Genomic DNA, 24395 nt, shown 5'->3' with positions numbered 1-24395 from the left:
TATGATTTGAGACGCCAAGGAAGGAGAAGCAATACCACAAACCTCCTTTATTTTTTCCATATTAAGATCAATTTAATCAACACATTAAATGCATATTATGATAAAATACACTTTATATCAAACATCAAACAAATTTTTTTATGAGTTTAATTCAATTTATCCCATGTGATATTGTAAATGAGTAAATTATCTTCTATAAAAAAAATAATAATTTGTCCTCCTATATTTTTTAAAATGAAACAATTTACCTCCTGTTTAGGAAGGTAAATTACTTAATTTTTAAAAAAAACACTAGAGGTAAACTGCTGTATTTTAAAAAACACAGAGTTAAATTGCTAAAAAAAAATCATAAGAAGTAATTTACACATTTGCAATATTACAAGGGACTAAATTACATTTTTTTTCCCAAATTTTATTATCAAAATCAAAATTTCCAGACCTAATACAATGAGTACAAGAAAAGGCTAGGTAGCGTGTTACCATCTGAGACCAGTTATAATCACATTCATTCTCATAAAATATAAAAAGAGCCATTTACCTCTATACTTCTATTTTACTGCTTAAAATATATTTTGTTTTATTGTATCAAAAAATTTAAAATTATAGATTTCAAAGATTAGTTTGAATAATTCAAAAATTAAGGAATTTGAAATTCATCAATTCTAATTTCGAATTATATTTATTTTAATATTGATAAATTTAAAAATTATTTTAAATCTTTTTATGTTATATTAAATTATATATTTTATGCTTAATTACATGTAGAAATATTTGTAATATAGCACATTGTTACCACAAATTATAGATATTATACATTAATTATATCTATTAAGTTCACATATTTTGCAGCACATATATATGTTGAATATAATATCTTAAAATTATATTGACAATATTCTTAAGAATACTCAATAAAAAACAGCACAAGGCATAAATTATGTAAATCTCAGAATAATTATATAAAAAACCATAAATTTGAATAATATTTATTTTAAAATGTTACAATAATTCAAAATCATATACAGAGGAGGATGATTGTAATAAACATATTTTAGAAGTGTATATAATAACAGAAATTTCATCCTAAAAATTCTTATCTATGTTGTGGCGGAGGGGGTTTATCATTTTTTAATCATATTTCTATTGAATGAATCCATTTGAGACAAAAAAAATATAAAATTTAAAGATATTAATGTTAGAAAATAAATTTGAAGAATTAAAGTAATCTGTACTTTTATAAAAAGAAAAGCTCCTTCACACTCACAAATAGCGGTTAGTAACACTGTCAAATTAATTTTTTGTAAAGTCAAAAGTGTCATTTATGATAAAATAACTAATTCAACTTTTCAAAATACATTAATTGATAAATCGTTCTTTCTTTCTTTTTGTTAATGTAATGTATTGATTTATATGTTTTACTCTTATTATATAATATATTTTAAACGTGAAAAGTTATTGATTATATGTGCATAGGAAAAACTTAATCAACAAACAAAAATATTAGCCCAATATATTATATTAATGTCGAAAGACTTTCTAAATCAAATTACTGAAAATTATATTTGTTTTAGAGTTTCGTTCCAAAAAATTTTGCAAACATGCATTTAATTCTAATGCACAGTATTCTCTCAAAAATGGACACGATGCTACAGCCGTTGGATTGAATCCAAAATCTTTCCCGTCATTTCTCAATCTCATGATGTCTTATCGCATGCGGCGCCGCCATGTGTACAAGGTGTATTTGCCGCGTACACCACTGAGAGGATAATAATGAAAATTAAATAAATAAATATTCTGCCAACACAAAACGACAGAGTTTAGCAAAATCATTTTCATTTTTGTTTTTATCATAATATCTATCATAGTCATCTTGTACGGGCTGTAGCGGGAAACAGTAACTGCCCGCCGTTGACGGCGGCGTCAAAACCGACGGCGCGGCATTTAACTCCGTAGCCTTGCTTCGCCGCCGAAGGAGAAGAAAACGACGCAGGAAATAGGTTCGTCGTTCGGCGGTAGGGACCGAGCCACTTGTTCTGCATGAACCGGTGCTTCCTCCACGGCGGCAGGTGGAGGCCTCTGCTCTTCAACGACCGTCTCGCGGAGTCGCTCACCAGCTTCAGAATCTGCTTCAAATCTTCGCTCGTTCCGACGAAAACTCTTGGCACGTGCTGCAGCAGACGCTCGTAGGAATTCGTCGGCCTCGCGATCGCGAACTCTGAAGCGAAATCCAAGTCGACCAAGTACCTCGTCGAATATTCCTTCCGGAGGACGTCGATGAATTCGTAGTTCCCGGCGGTGAGGCCGCCGGAGCTGTCCCACTTCGTTTTACAAATCGCCGCATAGTACCCGCAGTTCCTCAGATACGCCATCACGTTCCTCCGCATCATCTGCTTATTCGATCTCAAACCGGAAAACACTTGCACGGCTTTCCAAACGTGAGCCGCAAGCACTCTCTTAAACGCGTCTCTCTGATCTTCCAAAATAGGCTTAATCAAATCAACACTCGCACATTCATTCATTTCGCACATTGACCGATCCCGCTCGCAATCGGAACCACCGCTCTCCGGCGACTCGTCCCCGGCATCGTGGACGTTGAAACCGAAAAAAAGCTCGGAAAGGCTGGGGGAGGCGACGTCATCATCTGCTTGAGCGCTGTACTCGCTGCCGCTGCTGAGGTAACCCAGCCCGATCCTATCCCGGCCGACGATCCGCGCCTTCGCCTTATCATCCAAGGGGTCAGTCACCCTCTTCATTCTCGTAAAACCCGACATCATTCTGCTTCTACAGCTTTCGGATTAAAAAAAGCGCTTTATGCTCAATAAGCAGCTTAATAAAATGCTCCAGATTAAGAGCTGGTTTTATAAGGGAAAAGTTAAATAATTGAGAAGCGGTTAAGCTGAACAAGTGGCAATAAACTGAGGAATTTGGAAAGGAATATTCCTGAATTTATATTAAAATCGCAGAAACGGAAAGAACGTTTTATGGGATTATAAAAATGAAAAGATATATCCCAGTGCAAGGGTTAAAAACTAGTGTTTATTGGAATGCAGCGTGCATTAGGCATATCCATTGGTTTATTCTAGCCATTCATGGTTTGGGACTGTTGTTCTAGACCATTCTGCTCACGCTGGAACTGGTGGATGCCTTCATTATTTCATTATTCTAACATGTAATAATTTTACATATTCTCGTTATATTTTTATTTCACATACTATAAATAATTAAATAAATCTCATTTCAATAATAACAAATAATTTATTGGAATGAACCTGACCTACTAAAGTAACAAGGGGCATACCAGTTAGGCTCTAACTTTTAGAATGACTTCTTAAACCCTGTGCTACAATATTTATTATAATAGTGGCATAATTATTAAATGTTTTCTTCATTATGTTGCCATATCAATTTTTCCTTCAATACAATTATAACAATAATTAGTAATTACATTTCATTCCCCCTAATATTTGGGATAATCATATTCAAACTTTTTACAATTTGAAAATTTTTATATAATACTTTTGCGGTTCGCATCCGTCTAATAAATGTGCCATTTTGTTAGTCAAAATTCACTGAATTTGTTGATATTAACAATAAATTGAATGAAAATTGATATTTACGCTTAATTGACTTATTACTGATTTATTTTTTATCAAATAATTTTTTTTTATTAAATTATCTTACAATAGTAAAAATATACCTCCTCACATGCATTAATATATGAAGATATATACAAGGGTAATTTTTTCATAAAAAAAAATATTTGATCTACAATAAGTCAATTGAAGGTAAATATAGATTTTCATTTAATTTTTTTATTAAATAATAAATTCAGTTAATTTTAATTAATGAGGAGACTTATTTGTTATAAGGACACAAACTGCATGAATAATAAATATAATTTTTTAAATTTTAAAAAATTTGTGTACAATTACATTAATTTAAAAAAAATTAGAATTATTGAAAAAAATAATAATAATAATATTTAGGGGTGATGGGATGGGCATAGAAAAAGGAGTGTAGGGATTGGGTTTTGGGTAGGGTGGGATTGAGGGGGGCAGGGGCGGCTCTTGGTGGAGTGCAAAAGGTGAAGACTGAAGAGAGAGAGGGGAATGATGAATTGGATTAGGTATTTGAGTTGAGGGGAAACGTGGGGGGTTAATAAGCAAGGCAAGGCTACGACTCTGTCTGACCACTTTGTCCTCTCACTTACACCAAGGTTCCTCAGGTGGGTGGGAGTGGGACCCCCTACCAAATTGGGGATTTGGATTTGGGAATTGGGATATGCTGCTGCTGCTGTCTTCCCCTCCACCAAACTTTATTCTATTCATTTCTAATATTATTATGATAAATATAAAAGAAAAAATTATAAACAAATTGAAACACAATAATTATATGAAATTTGAGAGATGAAAAGCTCAAGAGAAAAGCCCCCCAAACACTGAGATGGTAAGGAACTCCTTCCTGTTTTACATGACCTTTAATTTAGTGAATCAATGCATGTATTAAACTATTTATTAATACCCTCATATCCAAATAAATTGAATATGTATAAAAAAGATAATTACACTCCTCTCCCCTAAGATTTGGTATAATTACATGTAAACTCTCTGTAGTTTGAAAAATTACATCTAGTACCTTTAAGGTTTACTTCCGTCTAATAAATAAGTCCTTTCATTAGTCAAAATTAACTAAATTGTTGATACTAACGAAAAAACTGAATAAAAATTCATATTTATTCTCGATTGATTTACTACACTAAACTACTCTTATAATGGTGAAGATATATCTCTTCACATACATTAACGCATTAGGACGTATGAGGATAATTTGATCATAAAAAGATTTATTTCTATAATAAGTCAGTAATAAGTCAATCGAGGGTGAATGTGGAGCTTCTCTGATATTTTTGTTAATATCAGCAATTTCAATGAACTTTGACTAATTGATTGAATTATTTGTTAGATCGAAACAAACTTCAGAGATGCTAAATATAATTTCTCAAATCATGGTGTAATTACATCTAACCTTATAGGAGGAGAGCGTAACCATCCCTATATATAAATTCGCAATATTCGTCAGAGTAAGTCATTCTATGCTTCTTTCTTGAAGTAAGAAAGATGAACTATTATTAATTGAAATAAATTGATTACAATTATTGATATCATATATCAATATCTAACAAAAATCATTACAACATCCCAACCACTACATCACAGGACTTCAACTTCACCAACTGAACTTATAAGCTTAAGTGACCATTCTTTACTTCTTTAAACATTAATACATGAATACTTATAATAGATAAGATCGAACCCTCAACCATTTAATTAAAAATATCTCATTTTTATCGATTGAACCAATAAATAATGTATTATCTGATTGAAACTTACTTGACTATTGAAGGATTATCAGGGAAAACTCTGCATGCCATAGACTAATCATCGAACCAAGAACAAATAATATATTCTTGAAACTACATATCAAAATATATATATATATATATTAACTATACTAAGAAATTATAATTTACATTGTCAAATTTCACAAAAAGAAGTAACATATATTTTAGTTAATATTTATATAAATAATTTACAAACCATTCATCAATCTAGCACACAATCTTATGATAAGACTATCAATCAATATAATAATGTATCTGAAATAAATGTATGTATTATTATTTGAAGTAAAAAATGTAAAGGTAGAGAAGAAGGTGACACAAATAGAAATACGTAAGTATTATGTATGTGATTGGTGGTTGTTTGGTCGCTTTCAATCTGTGTCTTATCCGAACACTCGAATTTTGGTTGCATAAATAATAATAAACACGTGGATGTGTGATGGGAGGGTTTGGGTGAGATTATGATCATGTACGTGCATATGAATGTGACACCACAATACATCAATCCTCCCACACCAATCAATAAAATTGTAACCGAAAATTTTAAATCTCTTGATGCATTATATGTTGTAATCGAACGTTTCTATTAAAAAATAAATAAAAAAAATGAAAATTGGCATTGGTTCTTGAGGTTTAACCAGCCCACCAAGTTATGGTGTATAGATCCACCCAATAATTGGGACTTAGCTCATAATACTTGTTTTCGGCCCAACTTTTTGAACTGGGCTACACCGATAATTAAGGCCCAAATATTTGTAGTTGATTCATTCAAATTTGTTTTTGTTGTTGATGTTGGTAATAAGTTTATAATTTCTTGTACCTATAATTTGTTTCCAACAATTTGTAAGGGTTTTTGATTGACTCCTTTGGAATTCTTCATAATTATAAATATTTTTTAGAATTTATGGTCTTCTAACAAATACTTCTACAATAGAGAATTACGAGAGAATATTTATTAGATGTTCGTTAATTTTAAAAGAATATTTATAATATTTTAACTAGCGAAAAAATATTTATAAATTATGACAAACATAAAATGAGCCCCGTTGTAATTCACCTTATATTTCATGATTGTCATGCCACTTTTTATTTGAGCATGTTTTTTTATTTTTTATTTGGTGGAATTTATCATTTAATCAGTCCCTCTTAGGAAAAATTGCATGTGATTTTATACATTTATCCCTAAATATGAAAAATATTTAATCCAAAAAGAACAAAGTTTTATAGGTATCTATAAAATTATTTGATTTCTTTCTCTCACTTGTTTTCTAAATTTAATTTTATCTTAAGGTGTGTAGTGTCACAATTTAATCACATCCCTCAAAGCAAATGAGATCATAATGTTTTAGCTTAATAAATAAATTAAAATTTATTTTTTAATATGTTTATGGAATTATAAATAATTATTAAATTAAGCAATAATTTTAAAATTATAATAACAACAACATAATAATAATTAAAAAAAAAAAGAAAAAGGAGCAGCCACTAAGAAAAAGCCATCACCGCCAACACCAACCCATTGGGCTCTCCTTTGTTTGCAACCAAAACGACAACCGACGAGCCCCTAGAATTACACGTCACGGTCCACGCTCGGGTCCTAAAAGTTTTCGCGGTAGTCGGGTCGGGCCCCACCGCCACATTCGGGTTGGCATGCTGGGGTGCACGGGCAATACCGACAGTCGGATCGTCTGGTTCGACCAACTTCCCGCCAATATTGTGTAAAGGGACAAATAAGGTATTTCCAATTTTGTTTTTTTTTTTTTTTAATGTCATCTAGTGGGAGGATATGGATGTACTGGTGCTAATCATCGAAACACATTTATTTAATTTATCTTTTATTATATATAAATAAAAATAAAATTTAGTTAAATAAATTAACTTTATATATGCACAAATAAAATTATTAAAAAGTATTAAGTTTAAAGAAATGGTAGAAAAACAATCACACTCGATGCGTGTCTATAATTTTATTTTGTATTGTATCTATTTAAAAATTTATTTTAAAATAAAATCTAACATTCTTATACGTACTTATAAAATATTTTAAATAAGGTGAGTCAAACATCCTCTTAATCTTTAGTATGCAATGACGAGAGATCAAACGTCAGTAGTAACAACACTCTACCATTAATGACAGATAAAAATTCAAATTATTAAATTATCATTCAATACTTTATAGTCCACTTAGATGCATACCCCTAATCATTCAGATCCACTCACATCTATATATCTATATATATATAATTTGCAAAAATAAAAAAATAGAGGCGACACTAAAAAAATTCATCCAGAAAAATTATGATTATATCATACATATTGGTTACAATCCTGTTAATTGATCTATTATTATAAAAATTAAAATCTAATCACGTCGGATCAATGCACATATTAAGACATGTGATTAGGCCGTATTAGACGTACGTTGATGAGAATTCAAACTTATATCGTGGATATAACAACACTCGACTTGCCTGCCATTTGTTTTTATGAATTTGTATTTATGAACTTTTTGCTGCAATTTTTAAATATTTTTCAAGGACATTTACACGCACATATAATTAATTTTGTTTCATTGGTTGCATGTATGTACACTTTATTCAGAATAATTGATTTAATTAATTAACTTTTAGTGTGTGTAAAATAGTATAATAGATCATATTTATAATTGTTTTCATAAAATAAAATATTAATATCATCATCATCATCATCATCATATATATAATGCAATATTCACAAAATTATTTATAATGGTAGTAAAGTAAATAGGTAATGTGGATGCTATTGATGACCAGTCACGTGAATTTAGGCTTAACTCAAGAAATTATAATTACAAAGATGAAGGTGTAATCCATTCCCTCTACCAAACTCATTTTTTAAATCATCACTAAATTTATAATTATAATTATTAATGTGGAGCCATCTCTTACCCAAACCAATTTTTATAATAATAATAATAAAATTTTTATTATTACTCTTTGGTCCATCCATATTTACTGTGTTTACCCTAATTATAAATACATTATTATTGTGTCTGCTAAATAGTAGGTGTTTGGTAGATCTAATTTATTTGATATTATTAAGTGGAGTATGATTGTTGTAGCAATAAGAAAAAAAAATGACTATTGGCTACACTTGTAATAGTTATGGACTAAAAATTATGGTAAATAATTTTTATTGACCGCGGTTAAATAAAATCGATGCAAAAAGATAGATTATTCCACCAAGAAAAAGTGATTTGTCATGGCTAAGAACTATGGCAAAAATGGCAAAAAAAAAAAAAAAAACTATGGCAAAAATGTTAAGCCATGACAAACTCCACATATACTACAACCAAAATCGTTGCATAGCTGTGGTTAATGATTACTTGTTATGGCTATTTATTTTTAACCATGACGATTAGCCATGGTTAAATGCTAGACTTTTTGTATTGTAGTGTCTATTGAATAACAGGCGTGTTGTGTATACTGAATAGTAGGTGTTGGTTAGATTTAATTTATTTGATATTATTAATTAGAGTATGATTATTGTAATGATTTTTGTTAGATATTAATATCCAACAGAAATAATTATAATTATTTTATTTTATTAATAATAATTCATTACTATTACTCCAAAAAAAAAAAAAAACACATTCCTTACAACTTATTTTATATGTGATATTTTAAAAATATCCCTCATAGACATTTGATTGTAATTGAGCAGTGCTTTCCAAATAACAAAAAATGAGGTAAGGGGATTTCCACTCACACCTCTTTAGAGTTTAGAATGATGATTGTCAACCAAAGAAGGCTACATATGTGAACATGACCAAAATATTTCTACTTAATCTATACTTAATAATGCTTTATTTCACCCACTAACTTTTAATTATACTCTCTCCTAATTATGATAAGAACAGTTGCAGTTAATCCACTTTAATTAATTTAACAAATTAATCAATTGTTTTCCACATGAATATTATGATTCGAATCGGATATCGAAATAAATAAAAATACTAAAGAAAAACTCTTAAATTATCATGAAAACATCATAATAGGATAAGAATTTATATGTTCTAATTTTAAAACTGACCAATTAATGCGATTGGTCCAAGTGGAGCATTAATATGCAAGGTAAATTATATCGATATTTCATAAAAATGAGTCTAGTTATACCAATTAACTGGAATTTTACATGTGATCTGATTATTTAATAAAATTCAACGCTGTTCACTTCATTGTAATGAAAGTGTGTTTGGATCAAAGTTCAAACTCATCTTTTGAGGTGGTATTACCCGACATAAGAATAGAATGATCGATTTAAGGCAATACATTTGAATTATGAATTATGAGAGAAGATCACTCCAAAAAGTTATATGATAAGTGCAATACATTTGTCATATAATTAATATATAATTTATACAAAAATAACAAATTATATGATATGCATATTACATTTATTTTATAGTTAATTTGATTTGATCAAACTGATTATGATAAAAATTTGCCGAAAATCACATATGAAATCAGGGCTAATGATGTCGGCAGCTGTGCTTTGGAATTGAAAAGTAACAGTGGATATTGGTATTTGGTGCCCAGCTCCCGCCACAAATTCCATCCCTGAGATTTAGGTTTAATTATTTTTTTATTATTAAAATATAAATAAGTTATATTAATATAATTTATTTAAATATAATAATATTAATATAACTTGTCGAATCGCGGTTAAAAAATAATTTTTTTTTTTTAAAACCCCAAGACGTGATTCAAAATTGTGACTTGGTGTTGTGATTTCAAATATTTATATTAATATAAAAACCAAAAATCCTTTATATTAATAAATAATGGTTAGTGATATCAGTGTATTAATTTTTAAATATGATAATTACATTTTAATTAGATAATATTAAAATTTATCATAATAAAAATTCTTGCAGTCTATATATACTGTATGATATATATATATATAATACACTGTGATGATGTAATAAATAATATAAATTATTACACAATCAAATTTAGGAACAATTATTCCGTTCTTTTATGAGGTCCAGTGTAATTTATGTAGATCCTCTATGGTTTGAAAAATTATATATAGTACCCTTCAGGGTTTATTTTTATTCACAAATAGATCCCTCATTAGTGAAAATTTATCGAATATATTGATATTAATAAAACAAAATGAATGAATATTGATACTTGTCCTCAATTGACTTATTGCAGACTAAATAAATTTTTTCTGACTAAACTACCCTTATAGCGATGAAAATATACTTTATTACATGAACTAACATGTGAAGACGTAAGAGAGTAATTTGATAGTAAAAAAAATTATTTAACCTGTAATAAATTAATAAGAAATCAATCTGACATAAATATAGATTTTTATCGATTCTTTCGTTAATATCAATAAATTCGGTGAATATAGACTAATGAAGAGACTTTTTTTTTTTGCCAAAGGGAAGCAAATCTTAGGGTGTTAGATATAAATTTTCAAACCACAAGAAATCTACGTGTAATTAGAGAAAAACTCAGAGAAGAGGTATAATCATCCCTAAATTTAAATTGTGTGAATAATTAAATTATCGCATTATTTAATTATTTTTTTTCATGTGGAACAAAGTATGGGTCAAAATTGACGTTTTTTTATTGCAGAGGAAGGAATTCTTTTTTTCCTATAATTAATTTTTCTAATTTCTTTTTATGTAAACTTTCATATTTAAAATATTATTTCACTTATTGCTTATGTGAATATTATTTTTTGTTTGTAACAATATCGTATTGTTGTTTTATATATTTGAATTTACATAAATAAAATTAATATATTATTTAATTATTTTTAGCTTGAATTATTAAACTTCTATTTTACAGGTCCAAAATGTCATATAAATTTATAATAACAACTAAATGAATTCATTTTTTTTTTTTGTATATTAAGACATAAAGCTATAATTAGGGTTTTTTTTTTAATTTTTTTTATAGATATGTTTTTAATACCAACCTTATAATACAAAGGAGCAAACTAATCTTAACCCTAAGTTCTTACTAATATTTTAAGCACATTTAATAAATATCATATACCTATTTTATTATAAAAAAAACTCAATATTATATTATTTTTTATTATTCAATATCAATAATTATTTTAGAATATATATATATATATAATTTCTTAGAGTTGAGAATAAATTAAAAATTAGTGAATAATAATAATAATAATAATGTTGGTCTATAATAGTGAAAATTGAATGTGACATAAGGTCAATTATTATTTTAATCCATATAAAATCCAAATCTAACACATGATTAATTGTTAATATTCAAACACAATCACATGCAATTCCCTACCTCTCCACACCACACATCTCCTCATCACATCTAATTTCTAACCAATTCCATCTCATTTTATTTAACCAATTTTTGGATTTTGAGTTTCAATTTGATTTTATTTACGATAAAATCGAGTTTAAATGAAGTTGGATGTGAGACGAGTTCGATTACTTTAATGTTTCTAAATATATTTTATTTATTTTTTATAATTGAAATGAGTTGGAGCTTAATTTGAAATATTATTAAATGAAAAATTAGGTTTATATTTGATTTGTTGAATTAACGAATCGAATTGAAAAGAAATTTTGATAAATAAAAATATATTAATATTTATTATATATATAATAGTAGTGAAAATGCATGATGTGATGAAGGCCTTCTATTTCCATTCCGCGTAGTCTGCCAGCTGTGCGGCCACGGCTTCCTCTTTGCGTGACACACTGGACCCTTGACCTCCCCCCACCGTCACCACTCCTACACTCTCATTCTTATTTCATACCTCACTCAAACGAGCACTCAGCGTGTGTTGAGAAAGAAAAAGGGTAGTAAATGCTACAAATTCTGTAGCCTACCAACCCATGAAAAGATGCGAAAGAAGAATAGCGAAGAAAAAGAGAAACCCTCTTCACGATTTGTATAATAAACGAGAATTTGGGTTTTGTTGGTGGGGGAGAAAAGCAGAGTGATGGCGAAGAGTGGTGTGTTTGAAGGCGATCCGGCGATGGTGGCTAGAGCCCTGGAATTGAAGAAGGAGTTGCAGAAGTTAGTGAAGGCTGTTGCGGATGATGATGATGTTAATTTGGAAGCGGTTGAGAGAGCGCAGAGGATGCTGTGTGCGTTGAAGGATTTCAAACTGAAGAAATCTGTTTCTTTGAACCTTCGTGATCATCATTATGGTCAGGGAATGGTTGCTGGCACCGTTCCGGAGGAGTTCAAGTGCCCCCTTTCCAAGGAACTCATGAGGGATCCTGTGATTATCGCCTCCGGACAGGTTCTTCATTCTTATACTTCTCCGACTAAAGTCTCTCTCTCTCTCTCTCTCCCTGTGATGAATTCCTCTTGTTGTTTGAGAGTTTCTTGATGTGTGTTTATGGAGTTTATATGTAAGTATTTGGATGAATTGTGAGCTGGGATTTGGTTGGAGCTTTTGAATTTTGTTGAGGATGTTTAGTTTTAGTGGTTGCTGGAAGCAATTTTCTTCTGGATGTTTCTGGACTATGGAATTTCTTTTTCAAAATTTTATGGTATTTTATTGAGAATTGGTTGGTGGGCACTTGAACTAGTTAATTGAGATGCCTTAATGGATCAAATTGATATCTTAAATGATAGCACCATGATTAGATTTTAGTTTTGTGCTGGAAAATATCTGTTTTTGGTACTCAATTTTCCTTTAATGGTTGTTAAGAAACTGTTTATTGCCCCCTCTCTTTTACCACTTTATCAGAATTTTAATCTGATTCATTGAGAAAAAAGAGTTGTTCAATTTGATTTATCTCTTTAAGGTTTCCAATTATATGTTGTATAAATGGATAATAGGGGGTGGCATTGTGATCTTTTTGCATTCTTGGGAATTTTCAATTAGCTTTTCTCTGTGTCATGTTTGTCTGCATTGTTGACGTTTTCCCACAAATTTGGCAGACTTTTGATAGGCCCTTCATTCAGAAATGGTTAAAAGCTGGGAATCGAACGTGCCCTCGAACCCAACAAGTACTGTCGCATACGATTCTCACGCCCAATCACTTGATCCGGGAAATGATAGCGGAATGGTGCAAGAATCACGGGATCAAATTGCCAGACTCTGTTCATTATATCAATGAGGAGGGTTTAACTGAAGCAGATAGGGATCATTTCCTCTCGCTGCTCAAGAAAATGTCGTCAACGTTGGCCGATCAAAAGGAAGCTGCAAAAGACCTGCGGCTATTGACGAAAAGAATGCCTTCGTTTCGGGCACTTTTCAGTGAATCTCTCGGTGCCATACCTCAGTTGCTCTCTCCATTCTCTCAAAGCAAGTGCAAGAGTGAGCTTCATCCGGATCTCCAGGAAGATTTAATTACGACACTTTTGAATCTATCCATTCATGATAATAACAAGAAGCTCGTTGCAGAAACACCTATGGTTATTCCACTTCTCATGGATGCATTAAGGTCCGGAACTATTGAAACGAGGAGCAATGCAGCTGCAGCCCTTTTCACATTGTCGGCCCTCGACTCAAACAAGGCACTAATTGGCAAATCTGGTGCCTTGAAGCCCCTCATCGACCTATTGGAAGAAGGGCATCCTTTAGCGATGAAAGATGTTGCTTCGGCAATATTTAGTCTATGCATCATTCATGAAAATAAGGTGAGAGCCGTAAGAGATGGAGCGGTGCGAGTGGTATTGAAAAAGATCACGAGTAGAGTACATGTTGACGAGTTATTAGCCATCCTCGCAATGCTCTCAACCAGCCAAAAGGCTATCGAGGAAATGGGAGAGCTTGGGGCTGTTCCTTGCTTGTTTAGTATAATCCGGGAGACCTCTTGTGCTCGGAACAAGGAAAACTGCATTGCCATCCTATACACTATATGTTTTAACGATCGGTCCAAATGGAAGGAGATGAGAGAAGAGGAAAGCACACATCACACAATATCTCAGCTCGCTCAGAACGGCACTTCCCGAGCCAAGAGAAAAGCCAGTGGCATTCTCGATAGACTCAACAGGGTTGTCAACCTTACCCACACGGCATAGCCGTTGGCAACCTTGAGCACGTACTCTGTAAATCCTACTCCACCTCCCTTTTACTGCCTCACAAATAGTGAAACTGTCTTTGATCATTTCCAATCTTCCTTGTGCATATTCCATATCTAAGCAAAGAGTTTGATCCCAGTATTTACAGTTACGGTAAATTCTATGGTAAATGTTTTCTTGAATATTATTGGTGAATAATTGATGCACATGGTCTTGGGTAGGACTGCATTGTCTATAAATAATAGTCTTTTTTGTCAGTTCATCGACATAGCCCGCCCGGCCTCGTTCTTTCCATGATGGTTTACTTGTTTGCTAACTCGCAAAAAGTAGGGTTGCTATGCTGGTCGTAACCTGTCTCGTCCCATGATTACCAACTTGTTTTTGCTACTATGCTTATCATAGCTTGTCTTTTTCCATGATTGCTAACTCGTAAGAGCTGTTATACTGGTCGTCGTCCTTGATCCCTCTTGATTTACTAAAAAAGCAATTTATGATTTGTGTAATAATTGAGCACATGGGGTTTTAGTAGGTTGCTTGAATTTGAGTTGAAGCATTAAATGGTTGTTTTGGGTTTGTCTGAAAGCTAAAGATGTGAAGTTTCTTGTTTCCATGTTTTGGTATGGTAGGCATTATTTACATTGGCATTTTGTGTTGTATGCTCTGCGACCTCTCACATATAAACATTTCACATGGCTTACATGACACTCATAGACAGCTCAGTTTGCAGGTTCAGATTTTTTAGACTCTTTCTTTCTGCTATTATATTATTGGGTTAATCCCTCCCTCTAGAAATGCTAAATTATATTTTTTCCTAAAAAAATTTTGAAGTTGCACTTACGTTTTTTTTTTAAATTCTCATTGTACAACTGACATTATTCCGTTAAGATTTGGATGAAAAATGTTGATGTGAATTTGTTCCTCATATAATATTTTTATGTATATTTTTGTATTTATAAAAAGATAAATGTAATATATATATATATATATATATATATAAAGATTGAGGTTAATATCATTACACTACATTACAAATTATTATATGGAAATATTAAATAAGAGGTAAAATTAAAAATTTATTTATTCTTTTTTGCCAATATTAATATTTTTCGTCCAAACCATAACAAAAGGGGGTTAGGTGTAAATAATGAATTTTTAGATGGGTGTAAGTGTAATTTTAATTTTTTTTTGGGAGAAAGTGTAATTTTGAATTTTGGTGCTTAAGTGAAACTAACTTATATATTATTTATTCACACAATTCTTTTTTTTAAAAAAAAAATCAATTTATACCTACTTCCCTTAAAATTTTATATTTCTCTTAACCTCTAATTGTAATATATCATAAGTCCATTCTGTAATAGATAAATTATATATTGTTAATATTAGAATATTAATTACACATATCTTTTACACTTTTATCTTTTGTTTATTCACTTTATTTTTTTATCTTTTTAAATTGATGAGCCCCTTTGGTGTTGCATTTCATGAAGAATTAATCAATTCGTTTATCTTAATATATACATATATATATATGGAAGTTAATTTTAAAAGAAACAATTGAAGAGATGTAGATGTAATTCTGACAAATCTTAGTCTAAGTTCTTGCAATGGGGGTTTATATAGTTATTTATTTTATGAAGGATAAAAGAGTGATTTCATTAGAAGTATTAGAGTTGCTTAAACCCCAATTAATGTCAGAGAAGGCGGAATTTAAAAATTTTCCAAATTTGAAGAGGTGCCCCTCAAATTAGTGCAAATCTCAACGAGATCCCTTTCAAATTTGAAGAGGGTAAAATCTTGAATTTGATGTATTTTACTTACAAAATTTGAGACTAAGAAAGGCTGTCGACAAGTCAAGTGGGCCAATGGGTCGATCAAGTATTTTGAGTTTTGATGGATTGATAAAGTGATAGTTACAAATTTGAGTTTTGATGAGTCAATCAAGTATTTTGAGTTTCGATGGGTCGATCAGATGATATATCACAGATTTGAGTGTTGACGAGACAATCAAATATTTAATGGTGGCAGTGTAGTCACTTAGGCTTTCTCCTAATTACATGGTGGACTGCTTCAAAGCCAAAAACCCTATTACAATAATTTTGTGGTTGATAGTTAAATGCAATGTGGGCATAATATTGAATGGTGTAGTGTTTTTTGGTCCACCAAAAATGCCACTAAACTTTTATTCTAACCCCCTAAACATTATCTATTGTGTTTGTAGGGAAACCACTCACTTTTGGCTCTACTTCTTCATGCATCCATCACTTGTGTTTTTTTCTTTCTTTCTTTTTCTTTTTTTCTTTTCATAATTGTATGTACACCATTTTATCAATAATATATTTACACACAAATCTTTCTTATTTTTTAATAATTACATTTAAATCATTTTATATTCGTTGTTGTCTTCGCCATCAATACTAAAGATAGCAAATGAAATGGGTAGGATGGAGCCTCACCCCGAACCCAACCCAAACAAGATGAACATAAGTCCAAATTATTGAGTCCGGACATGGATACGAATCTTTATTTTATGGACACAATAATGCCAACTAGGATAGGTATCGGATCAACAAAAAAAAATATCTAAAAATAATAGTTTTTAACTTTTTTTTAAAAAAATATATTGATTATTTGAGGAAAATAGAAATGTTAATCAAATTTTACAGGTATTATCCTATTCATACTCAAAAAATAATTTCCATATTCTACCAAATAGGTAAAAGATTCTATCCTACCCTACTTTACTCTAAACCCATAAAATTAAATAAATGGGTATGGGTAGGATCTAATACCCATGGATATGGCTAATGGTTTAATACTTTAAAGTACCTATGAATATTGATATAGTTTAATGCTCAAAGATATTCATTTATCTATTAATTTAAATTTGAATTTAGTAAATCAAACAACTAAATTTATTAATATTTTAAAAAATTAAATAAAATCATTTCATTACATATTTTATGTATATTAATGACTTATTGAAATTTTGACCGAACATGCTAGAGCTTTTCATATTGATTCCGTAATAAAAAATATGGACGAAATGTAATTTATTTAAATTTGAGTAATATACAAAATAAATAAAATTTATTTGAAATAAATTATTAAAAACTCATCAAATCAAAGTTGAATGCAAATGCAAATTGATATTTAAGAGATCTCAGTGAAAATTAGATGAATTATACTTAATTTCATTTATTTTACCAACTCTTACGTTTTCATTCTTATTTTGAATTTATTCGATTTTATAATCAATTAATATTATCAATATTATCGACCCCTGTCTAGCCCTAGCGACCGAAGTGCTTCCCCCCTCCCAAAAAAAACTCTAGTTTCTATAATTTTACTAATTATATTACCATTATATGCTACATTTTTTTGGCAATTATTATTACAAACTTAAAACTTACTACAAAAAAAATATAATATTAGTAACAAAATATAAGTGATAATTTTAGAGTAGTCATTTTGACATTGCATTGGTTCGTCATTTTGACAAAATCAAGTTTATTATTTATATTTCAACGATTATCAATTTGCACCTATTAAACTTTACGTAATTAATCATATTTTATCAACCGACGGATCATAAAAATTCATTAGTAAGTTAATTTAATAATATACATAGTTTAGCTTGAATGTAAATTTAAATATATTGTAAAGGAGAAAAAAAATAAATAGATCTCAAATGAATAAGACTCTAACTTTACCCAATTCTTTAAGTATAATTTGAGTAAGATCCTATGTGTATTTTATCGAGTAAAATATGGATAATGTATTAAAAAATTGTCATGGATATTTGTTGGGTCGAGTCCAAATAGGACAATACATACCCATTAACAAGCACAAATCCGCTGAATCCAAAACCGGGTTGGCGTGGTGTAAGTTGGAAAGGGGAGGAATTGGATCTCATTTCCAAGTAAAGAGTGGGCAAGGCGGGTTGGAAGGGGTTTTGGTCTTGCAAAAATTTAGCAGGACGGATCTGAAGCCCGACAAAACTCAACCCCAACCTGCCCTGTTGTAATTACTAATCAGTAGCTCCAAGCTGGAGGATCAATGGTCGCATATATCCAAACTCTGCAAATACAACAGAACTGAGCATAAATAACAACAATATAGGCCAGGCGCTATCTTTTGACTTCTTGCATTTAAACTTGCAGAGTTACTCAAAACTGAGGAATAGAAGAGCCTTCAAATCATCAACATAGAGCTACTTAAAAGGAAATAAAATCAAGGCATAATTTTTCACATTCCAGGTAGTTGTATCCTTCACGTTCTTGGTTTTGGGCCCATACGATCCTTTCTAAGGAACGATTCTCATCAACAAGAATAAGATTTCCAGAACTGACATTTACACAGTGATAATTTAACTTCAGACAGAAAAATTTGAATTCAACCCAAGTTATGATAATAAGAGTTATGACAATCTGAGAATACAATAGCTTAAGGTCAGTACAAATAGACAGATGATTTTCATCTCCAGGCACAGGTCTTCTACAATACTGTACAAGCTCGGTTGTATACTCTATACATTTTCCGACAAATGAACCTAATTTGCATTGCAGTATACATTTTGGCAGCATGCAGTCATCACAATGTTTAGGGCCCTCAGAATTCTCTAACAAGTCCAACCCAATGTAAAAACTCACTATTGAGTATCATGGAGACGCAGAACAAAAATATAACATCACAAGGTGAAGAAATCATAAGACTCAATCCATCTTATACGCCCACCCGTGCGCGTCGAGATATGCTCTTACAGCTTCTTTTATGGCCAAATTTGGTACCAGTTGAGATGGGTAAAGCGGGTCACGGGTAATCGGGTCAAATTTGCCAACCTAATACGTGGCAACTTTTTCAGTCAAATCCTTGTATCAAATGACAATGATGACTTTGTATTAACTGAGACGGGCAATAACATGCTTACCTTCTGTAGATGGTCTAGGATCACTGCTCTTTCGTATGTAACCCCACTTGGAGTAATCACGGGATCACGGAAAATGTCCAAAGTGATTTTACAACATAGATAGTCCGGCACCTGAAATCCTCAATCAGCCTCAGAAGAACCTAGAGGAGAGAGAAATCATTTGAAGATATGTGGAAAGGATAGTCACCTCAGTGGGGCTGTCATCTTCAGCCGCTTTCTTGAATACTCGGTCTAAAGCTTCCAACTGATCAAGAGTAGACTTGGCACTTTCGTCTACAAAACCTTCCATTTGAGAACCATCAAGGAAATGTTTCTCCTTCAGAGCTGCCGCACATACCTCTCTGTTTTGTATATATGTGAGGAGGTTATTAAGAAATCAAAAAGGGCTGAGCAAATCAAGTTGAGCAAAGAGAAAAGAAATGACAACAGGTGGTCAGCATCAAGGTTGTAGATAAAGGAAAGACAAGGAAAAAAGGGAAGAACTTGCTTTAAGTTTTGAAGTTCCCAAGAGCGCCTGGTAGATTCATGTTCCCACAGCAAGTATTTTGCTTTGGCAATCTCTTGCCATATCTCCTCTACCATGTAACCCTTGGGGTTTGCCCCCCTCCCCAGGTCCAATGCCTACAATGACACATCACCCATGACAAAAAAACAAACAAGATCATCTTCAACAAATTCCAGATATTTTTCAAAATAAAGGAATGAAAATGATAGATACTGATTTTATCCATCTTCTTGATATTTCTCAATAATGTAATGCTGGCACATGCATGAATTAGATGCTACCAAAAAGAAATGACCACAAATATTGGAATTGTCCATGTAGTTTACAGAAAGCAACATCGATTTGGAACAGACGTATTACTGCCCTCACAACCAAGCACCTTTTACAGGCTGGACCTCATGAAAAAGACCAAGTCAAAAACTTTAACAATCTATTTTTTGATACTTCCAAATGCTATTCAAACTGAATAGAAAGCAATAGCATAAAAGGAGAAATGCTATTAAAGTATTCGATGCATCCATATATAAGAAATCACATCAAAAGACTTCTCACACCTATGCACTACAGTGAAAAGAATCAGACTTTCAGAAGTTAAAAACCTCATACCTTTTCCAATTCCCTAACACCTTCTGCATATTCTTTTCTTTGCAGCAGCGCAAGACCAAGCATATAGTGGGCCTGTAATACAAAGCACTACCTAAGTTATTGGGCATCTTATGACTGCCAAAATCAGACTTCTACTTTAGGTTGCTTCAGCAAATAAGAATACAAAAAATTCTAATCATTTTCAAGAGTATGCAAATGTCATGAGTAAATGGTTGGTATTCTTCTAGAAGGATGACCAATGCAACATAATCAAGCATGGACGATGACAAACATTGCTACAGCAAGCAGTAATACAAAATCATCAAAGCTATTAAACATGCAAGCTTGACAAAGAATTAGCAGAAGTTAAATCCATATGGGAAAAGCAGAATCTCAAATATTGAAAATAATATGCTAGTGCAGATAGTAAAAATTTATCCAGAATCAGATTTGATCCTACAACTATGCCTCCAAGCAAGATTCTAAATGATTTTCAGTTTCAAGCAAACAGAAAATATGTGCCAATTAATTTAGTCCAATAACAAGCTTCACAACATAGCAACTTATTAGTGTCCTATTCATTCTGAGAACAAAATAATTGCAGATTTTTTCTAGGCTTCGGCGTCTTGCAAAGAAGAGAAACTGGGACTTGACTTACCCACATTGTGAGATAACAACAAAACTTGCATGAAGTAGATCGGCAAGCTAACAATACCAATAATCCTACTGTATACTTCATTTTCTTTGAAGTTTAAATTCATAAGTTAACTACGTGATGTTGAGCTCTGCTTGACCAAAAAGGATTGTAGAGTTACATGTACTCATGTCAATTTTTCAAACTACAATACAAATGATATCTCACATCAATATGTTCGAAAGTTAACTCAACCACATATCTCAACAACACTAAATTGGTCCTAAGTAAGCTCATGATCTTTGTTGAAACCACTACATTTTAAAGTTCAAATTTTTATTAGGTATAATTATTTAATATTTAAAATCTAACACGCTCCACCACATTTAGGTGGATACAATTTTTTATGATGGAACTCCTCTTCATAAATAGATGTCAGTGAAGTCTGCACTCAAAAACTTCTTGTTTGGTTTGTCTCCCATACCACATAGGATGACCGCTTCATCTAAGAATTTAAATTGCTATAACGAAAAATCATCAAATATAATATCTCTAACAATCTTAAACTACTGAACCCTTGGGGCCACCTCATCCACTGTGAATATTCTAGTTACAATTGATTACCACTTACCCTATCATTTAATTTACACGATTCTGGTATTTTATTAGCACAGAGAGATATTTTGGCATTAATAAAGCATCAGATCGAGATTATACAATCTTAATATCAGAAAGCTTGGGCTTACTACTACTCTTATCAACGAGTATATGAACTTTATTAGATCTTAAGAGAGTCATAGCATATCGTTTTTGTGAATTAACCATAGTAAATAAAGATTTGAAGTCTATGGTCCCTCAAGGTTTCGGAAATTCCAATGAACTGTGAAATAAACACCACCCAGGTTTTGGTTTTTGTGGCAAATTTACGACGTACATGTATATTTGGCATTTAAAACATGAAAGCAGAATAGATTTTGACTATGGGCCAAAAAAACTACAAAACAACGCATCACACTACTGTCTCACCATCTACCAACTGTATATACGACAATAAAACTGTAACTCGCAAAAAATACAATAACTTGCAATAAAAACACGGCAAGTTCCTCTCCACTTAACTAACAAGAGAATAGATGATGTATTGCCAGCTGGAAAAGAACTAGAAACAGTCCCTTCCAGCTACACCTTATGTGGAATCAACGGAAAAGCATGAATGAAATAAATTGCTTTTTCTAGCAACACTTATTTCCTTTTCCACAGGACAGATAGTCGAAAAGCTTTTACTGTCTCGGAGAATCTCTTAGGCAGTCCTGTTGTGACATAAATCTTTTTTTTTTTTAAATATTACTACAGTGGCAGGGGTCAGGAAAAACCTGGGCTTGAACCTGTAATGAAGAGGTCATGCCAATTCAACCAAATGGTTAACCTAATTGACATATATAGTCTGGAATAAGAAGATTTGAATCTTTCTGGCTTAAAATGTGGAGTATAAACTTGAACACAATTGCAAGTTTCGCCATAACCATCAATATCCAGGAGATACCTTTATTTGTAAGGTTTTCTGGCATATACTAACTCTATTGCAATATTTGCACTTTGTGTAAAATGGTCAAGGTAACCACCACATTCAGAGACACATTAAATAAAACACAACATAAGAAAATAATACAATCGATAAACTAAGTTGAAATCATAAATAAGAATTAATTTGATATAGGGTTAATCGGTCCACCATACCTTTACAGAATAATGATCAAGCTGAATAGCTCTCCTACAATCCTCCTCCACTCTTGTCCATTCACTGTACACCAAAATCGCATAATCCCCAAATAAAGACAACTTTCAAAAAAGAGTTTAACTTAAAAATAAAATTAAAACACACACACATACACACAATAACGAAGAACTAATAATCAAACATTATAGGGAGTGCAAAAAAAAAAAAAAAAATTATAGGGAGTGCAGTGATCGTACATACTTCCTCTTGCGATGGCAAAGAGCCCGATTCGTCCAATATATCGGAACATTTGGGCACAAGGCAATAGCCTAAACAACCATCATAACAAATTTAAACTGAAAATTTCCCAAAAATTATTTCAAAATTAAATTAATCAGTCAGTGACCCACAAACAAAACCCACCTCAGTATAAGCATCAATGGCGGCGCCAAATCGATCTCTCTTGAAGTAAGTGTTCCCGTCTTGTCTCAGCTGCTCGGCCTGTTTCTCCGCCGCCGACGCCGCCACCGTTGGCGACATTTTCCTTTTCTCCCCTCTCCCTATTATTTCTGCTGTTTCAGCTATATATACACTCTCAAATTAAGCAGTCACTTCTACGTATACGACTGTAGCCGTTGGTGTGTATATATGTATGTATAGAAATGGACGTTATGTGTAAGAAAACAGTATGAATTGGAGAATTTGGGAGTGGGGTGGGGGTGGGGGGGTCTTGGAATTTGAAGTAGAAGGGAGAATGAAATTCCTTGCGGAACAGAAGAATAAGGGAATGCGTGGATCCAGAAATTTCCCGATTTTGACTATTGCCAGGCTGGGTAATATGAAAAGCCCAACACAAGGCTTTGTTTGGATTTTATTTCTAAAATTTCTTTTTCTTTTTCTTTTTACAAGATATATAATTATTTGCATTTTTAAAAAATATAACATATTTGATTTTTAAGTTTTATGAGTTGAAAATAAGTAAAAATAAGTTAAAATATTATTCAATGCATTTTATAAAGATATAGTCAAACATTCGTAATACTTTCCTGCTATCCGAAAAACAAACAAATACAATGAACTTACGTTTCGTGCGGACTAAGAAAAAAGGAGAAAAGCGAGATTTTGTTAATTGCTCGTTCAACCTATCTGTACTTACTGACCATATTTATGGAATTGCGTGTGAAAATATTAAATAATACAAATCATATTATATCAATATCGTAATAAATGAAAATTGTTTTTATGTAAAGCGAGTGTGTGTATACTAACAATATGAATCATGACACGTCTGTGTAATGTAAATCCTACGGTCGATATAATATAAAGCAAATAATTTGATATTTGTACATCCAATTCATATAAGAAAATATCCTAATAAGTGTGGTTCAATTTAATCTATTTTTTTAGTCAAATATTAAATAAATTATAATGAAGATTTCAATTATAGTCCACAATAAATTAACTATTTACCATTTATCAATCAATTATCAACAAACATTTATTATATATATATATATATTGTAAAATTTCGAACCCATTACTTTAAAATTTTTGAATGATCAGATTTATGAAGATAAGAGTAAAGTTAGAATTT

General features: G+C 31.5%; 3 protein-coding genes across 3 annotated transcripts; 1 reads left to right on the top strand and 2 right to left on the bottom strand.

Annotated features, from left to right (window-relative positions):
* Nucleotides 1-1660: 1660 nt before the first annotated feature.
* LOC105170537 (uncharacterized) lies at nt 1661-2959 on the bottom strand. The gene has a single exon (XM_011091338.3). It carries the CDS (start codon nt 2772-2774, stop codon nt 1866-1868), a length of 909 nt encoding a protein of 302 aa, XP_011089640.1. The 5' UTR covers nt 2775-2959; the 3' UTR covers nt 1661-1865.
* Nucleotides 2960-12233: 9274 nt separating this feature from the next.
* LOC105170536 (U-box domain-containing protein 9) lies at nt 12234-14574 on the top strand. The gene is made up of 2 exons (XM_011091336.3): nt 12234-12700; nt 13348-14574. The coding sequence occupies exons 1-2, from the start codon at nt 12395-12397 to the stop codon at nt 14431-14433; spliced, it is 1392 nt and encodes a 463-aa protein (XP_011089638.1). The 5' UTR covers nt 12234-12394; the 3' UTR covers nt 14434-14574.
* Nucleotides 14575-18818: 4244 nt separating this feature from the next.
* Nucleotides 18819-23550, bottom strand: LOC105170535 (E3 ubiquitin-protein ligase CHIP). Its single transcript, XM_088885520.1, has 8 exons — nt 23225-23550; nt 23063-23130; nt 22822-22885; nt 20472-20543; nt 19799-19981; nt 19548-19697; nt 19361-19471; nt 18819-19271 (listed from the first exon to the last, which is right to left on the bottom strand). The coding sequence occupies exons 1-8, from the start codon at nt 23339-23341 to the stop codon at nt 19146-19148; spliced, it is 891 nt and encodes a 296-aa protein (XP_088741646.1). The 5' UTR covers nt 23342-23550; the 3' UTR covers nt 18819-19145.
* Between the last annotated feature and the right edge of the window lie 845 nt (nt 23551-24395).

Source organism: Sesamum indicum, linkage group LG9 (genome assembly GCF_026168435.1).
Source record: "Sesamum indicum cultivar Baizhima isolate 11 linkage group LG9, ASM2616843v1, whole genome shotgun sequence".
Classification (NCBI taxonomy): domain Eukaryota; kingdom Viridiplantae; phylum Streptophyta; class Magnoliopsida; order Lamiales; family Pedaliaceae; genus Sesamum; species Sesamum indicum.
This window is presented reverse-complemented; position numbering and strand designations above follow the sequence as displayed.

Excerpts from the sequence above, each read along its gene's own strand:
- LOC105170537 (XM_011091338.3), bottom strand. The coding sequence starts at position 2,774 with ATGATGTCGGGTTTTACGAGAATGAAGAGGGTGACTGACCCCTTGGAT.
- LOC105170536 (XM_011091336.3), top strand. The coding sequence starts at position 12,395 with ATGGCGAAGAGTGGTGTGTTTGAAGGCGATCCGGCGATGGTGGCTAGA. Across the intron at positions 12,701-13,347 it reads TGATTATCGCCTCCGGACAG|ACTTTTGATAGGCCCTTCAT; the intron begins GTTCTTCATTCT and ends CAAATTTGGCAG.
- LOC105170535 (XM_088885520.1), bottom strand. The coding sequence starts at position 23,341 with ATGTCGCCAACGGTGGCGGCGTCGGCGGCGGAGAAACAGGCCGAGCAG. Across the intron at positions 19,982-20,471 it reads GTGTTAGGGAATTGGAAAAG|GCATTGGACCTGGGGAGGGG; the intron begins GTATGAGGTTTT and ends GTGTCATTGTAG. Across the intron at positions 19,272-19,360 it reads TCCTAGACCATCTACAGAAG|GTTGGCAAATTTGACCCGAT; the intron begins GTAAGCATGTTA and ends GCCACGTATTAG.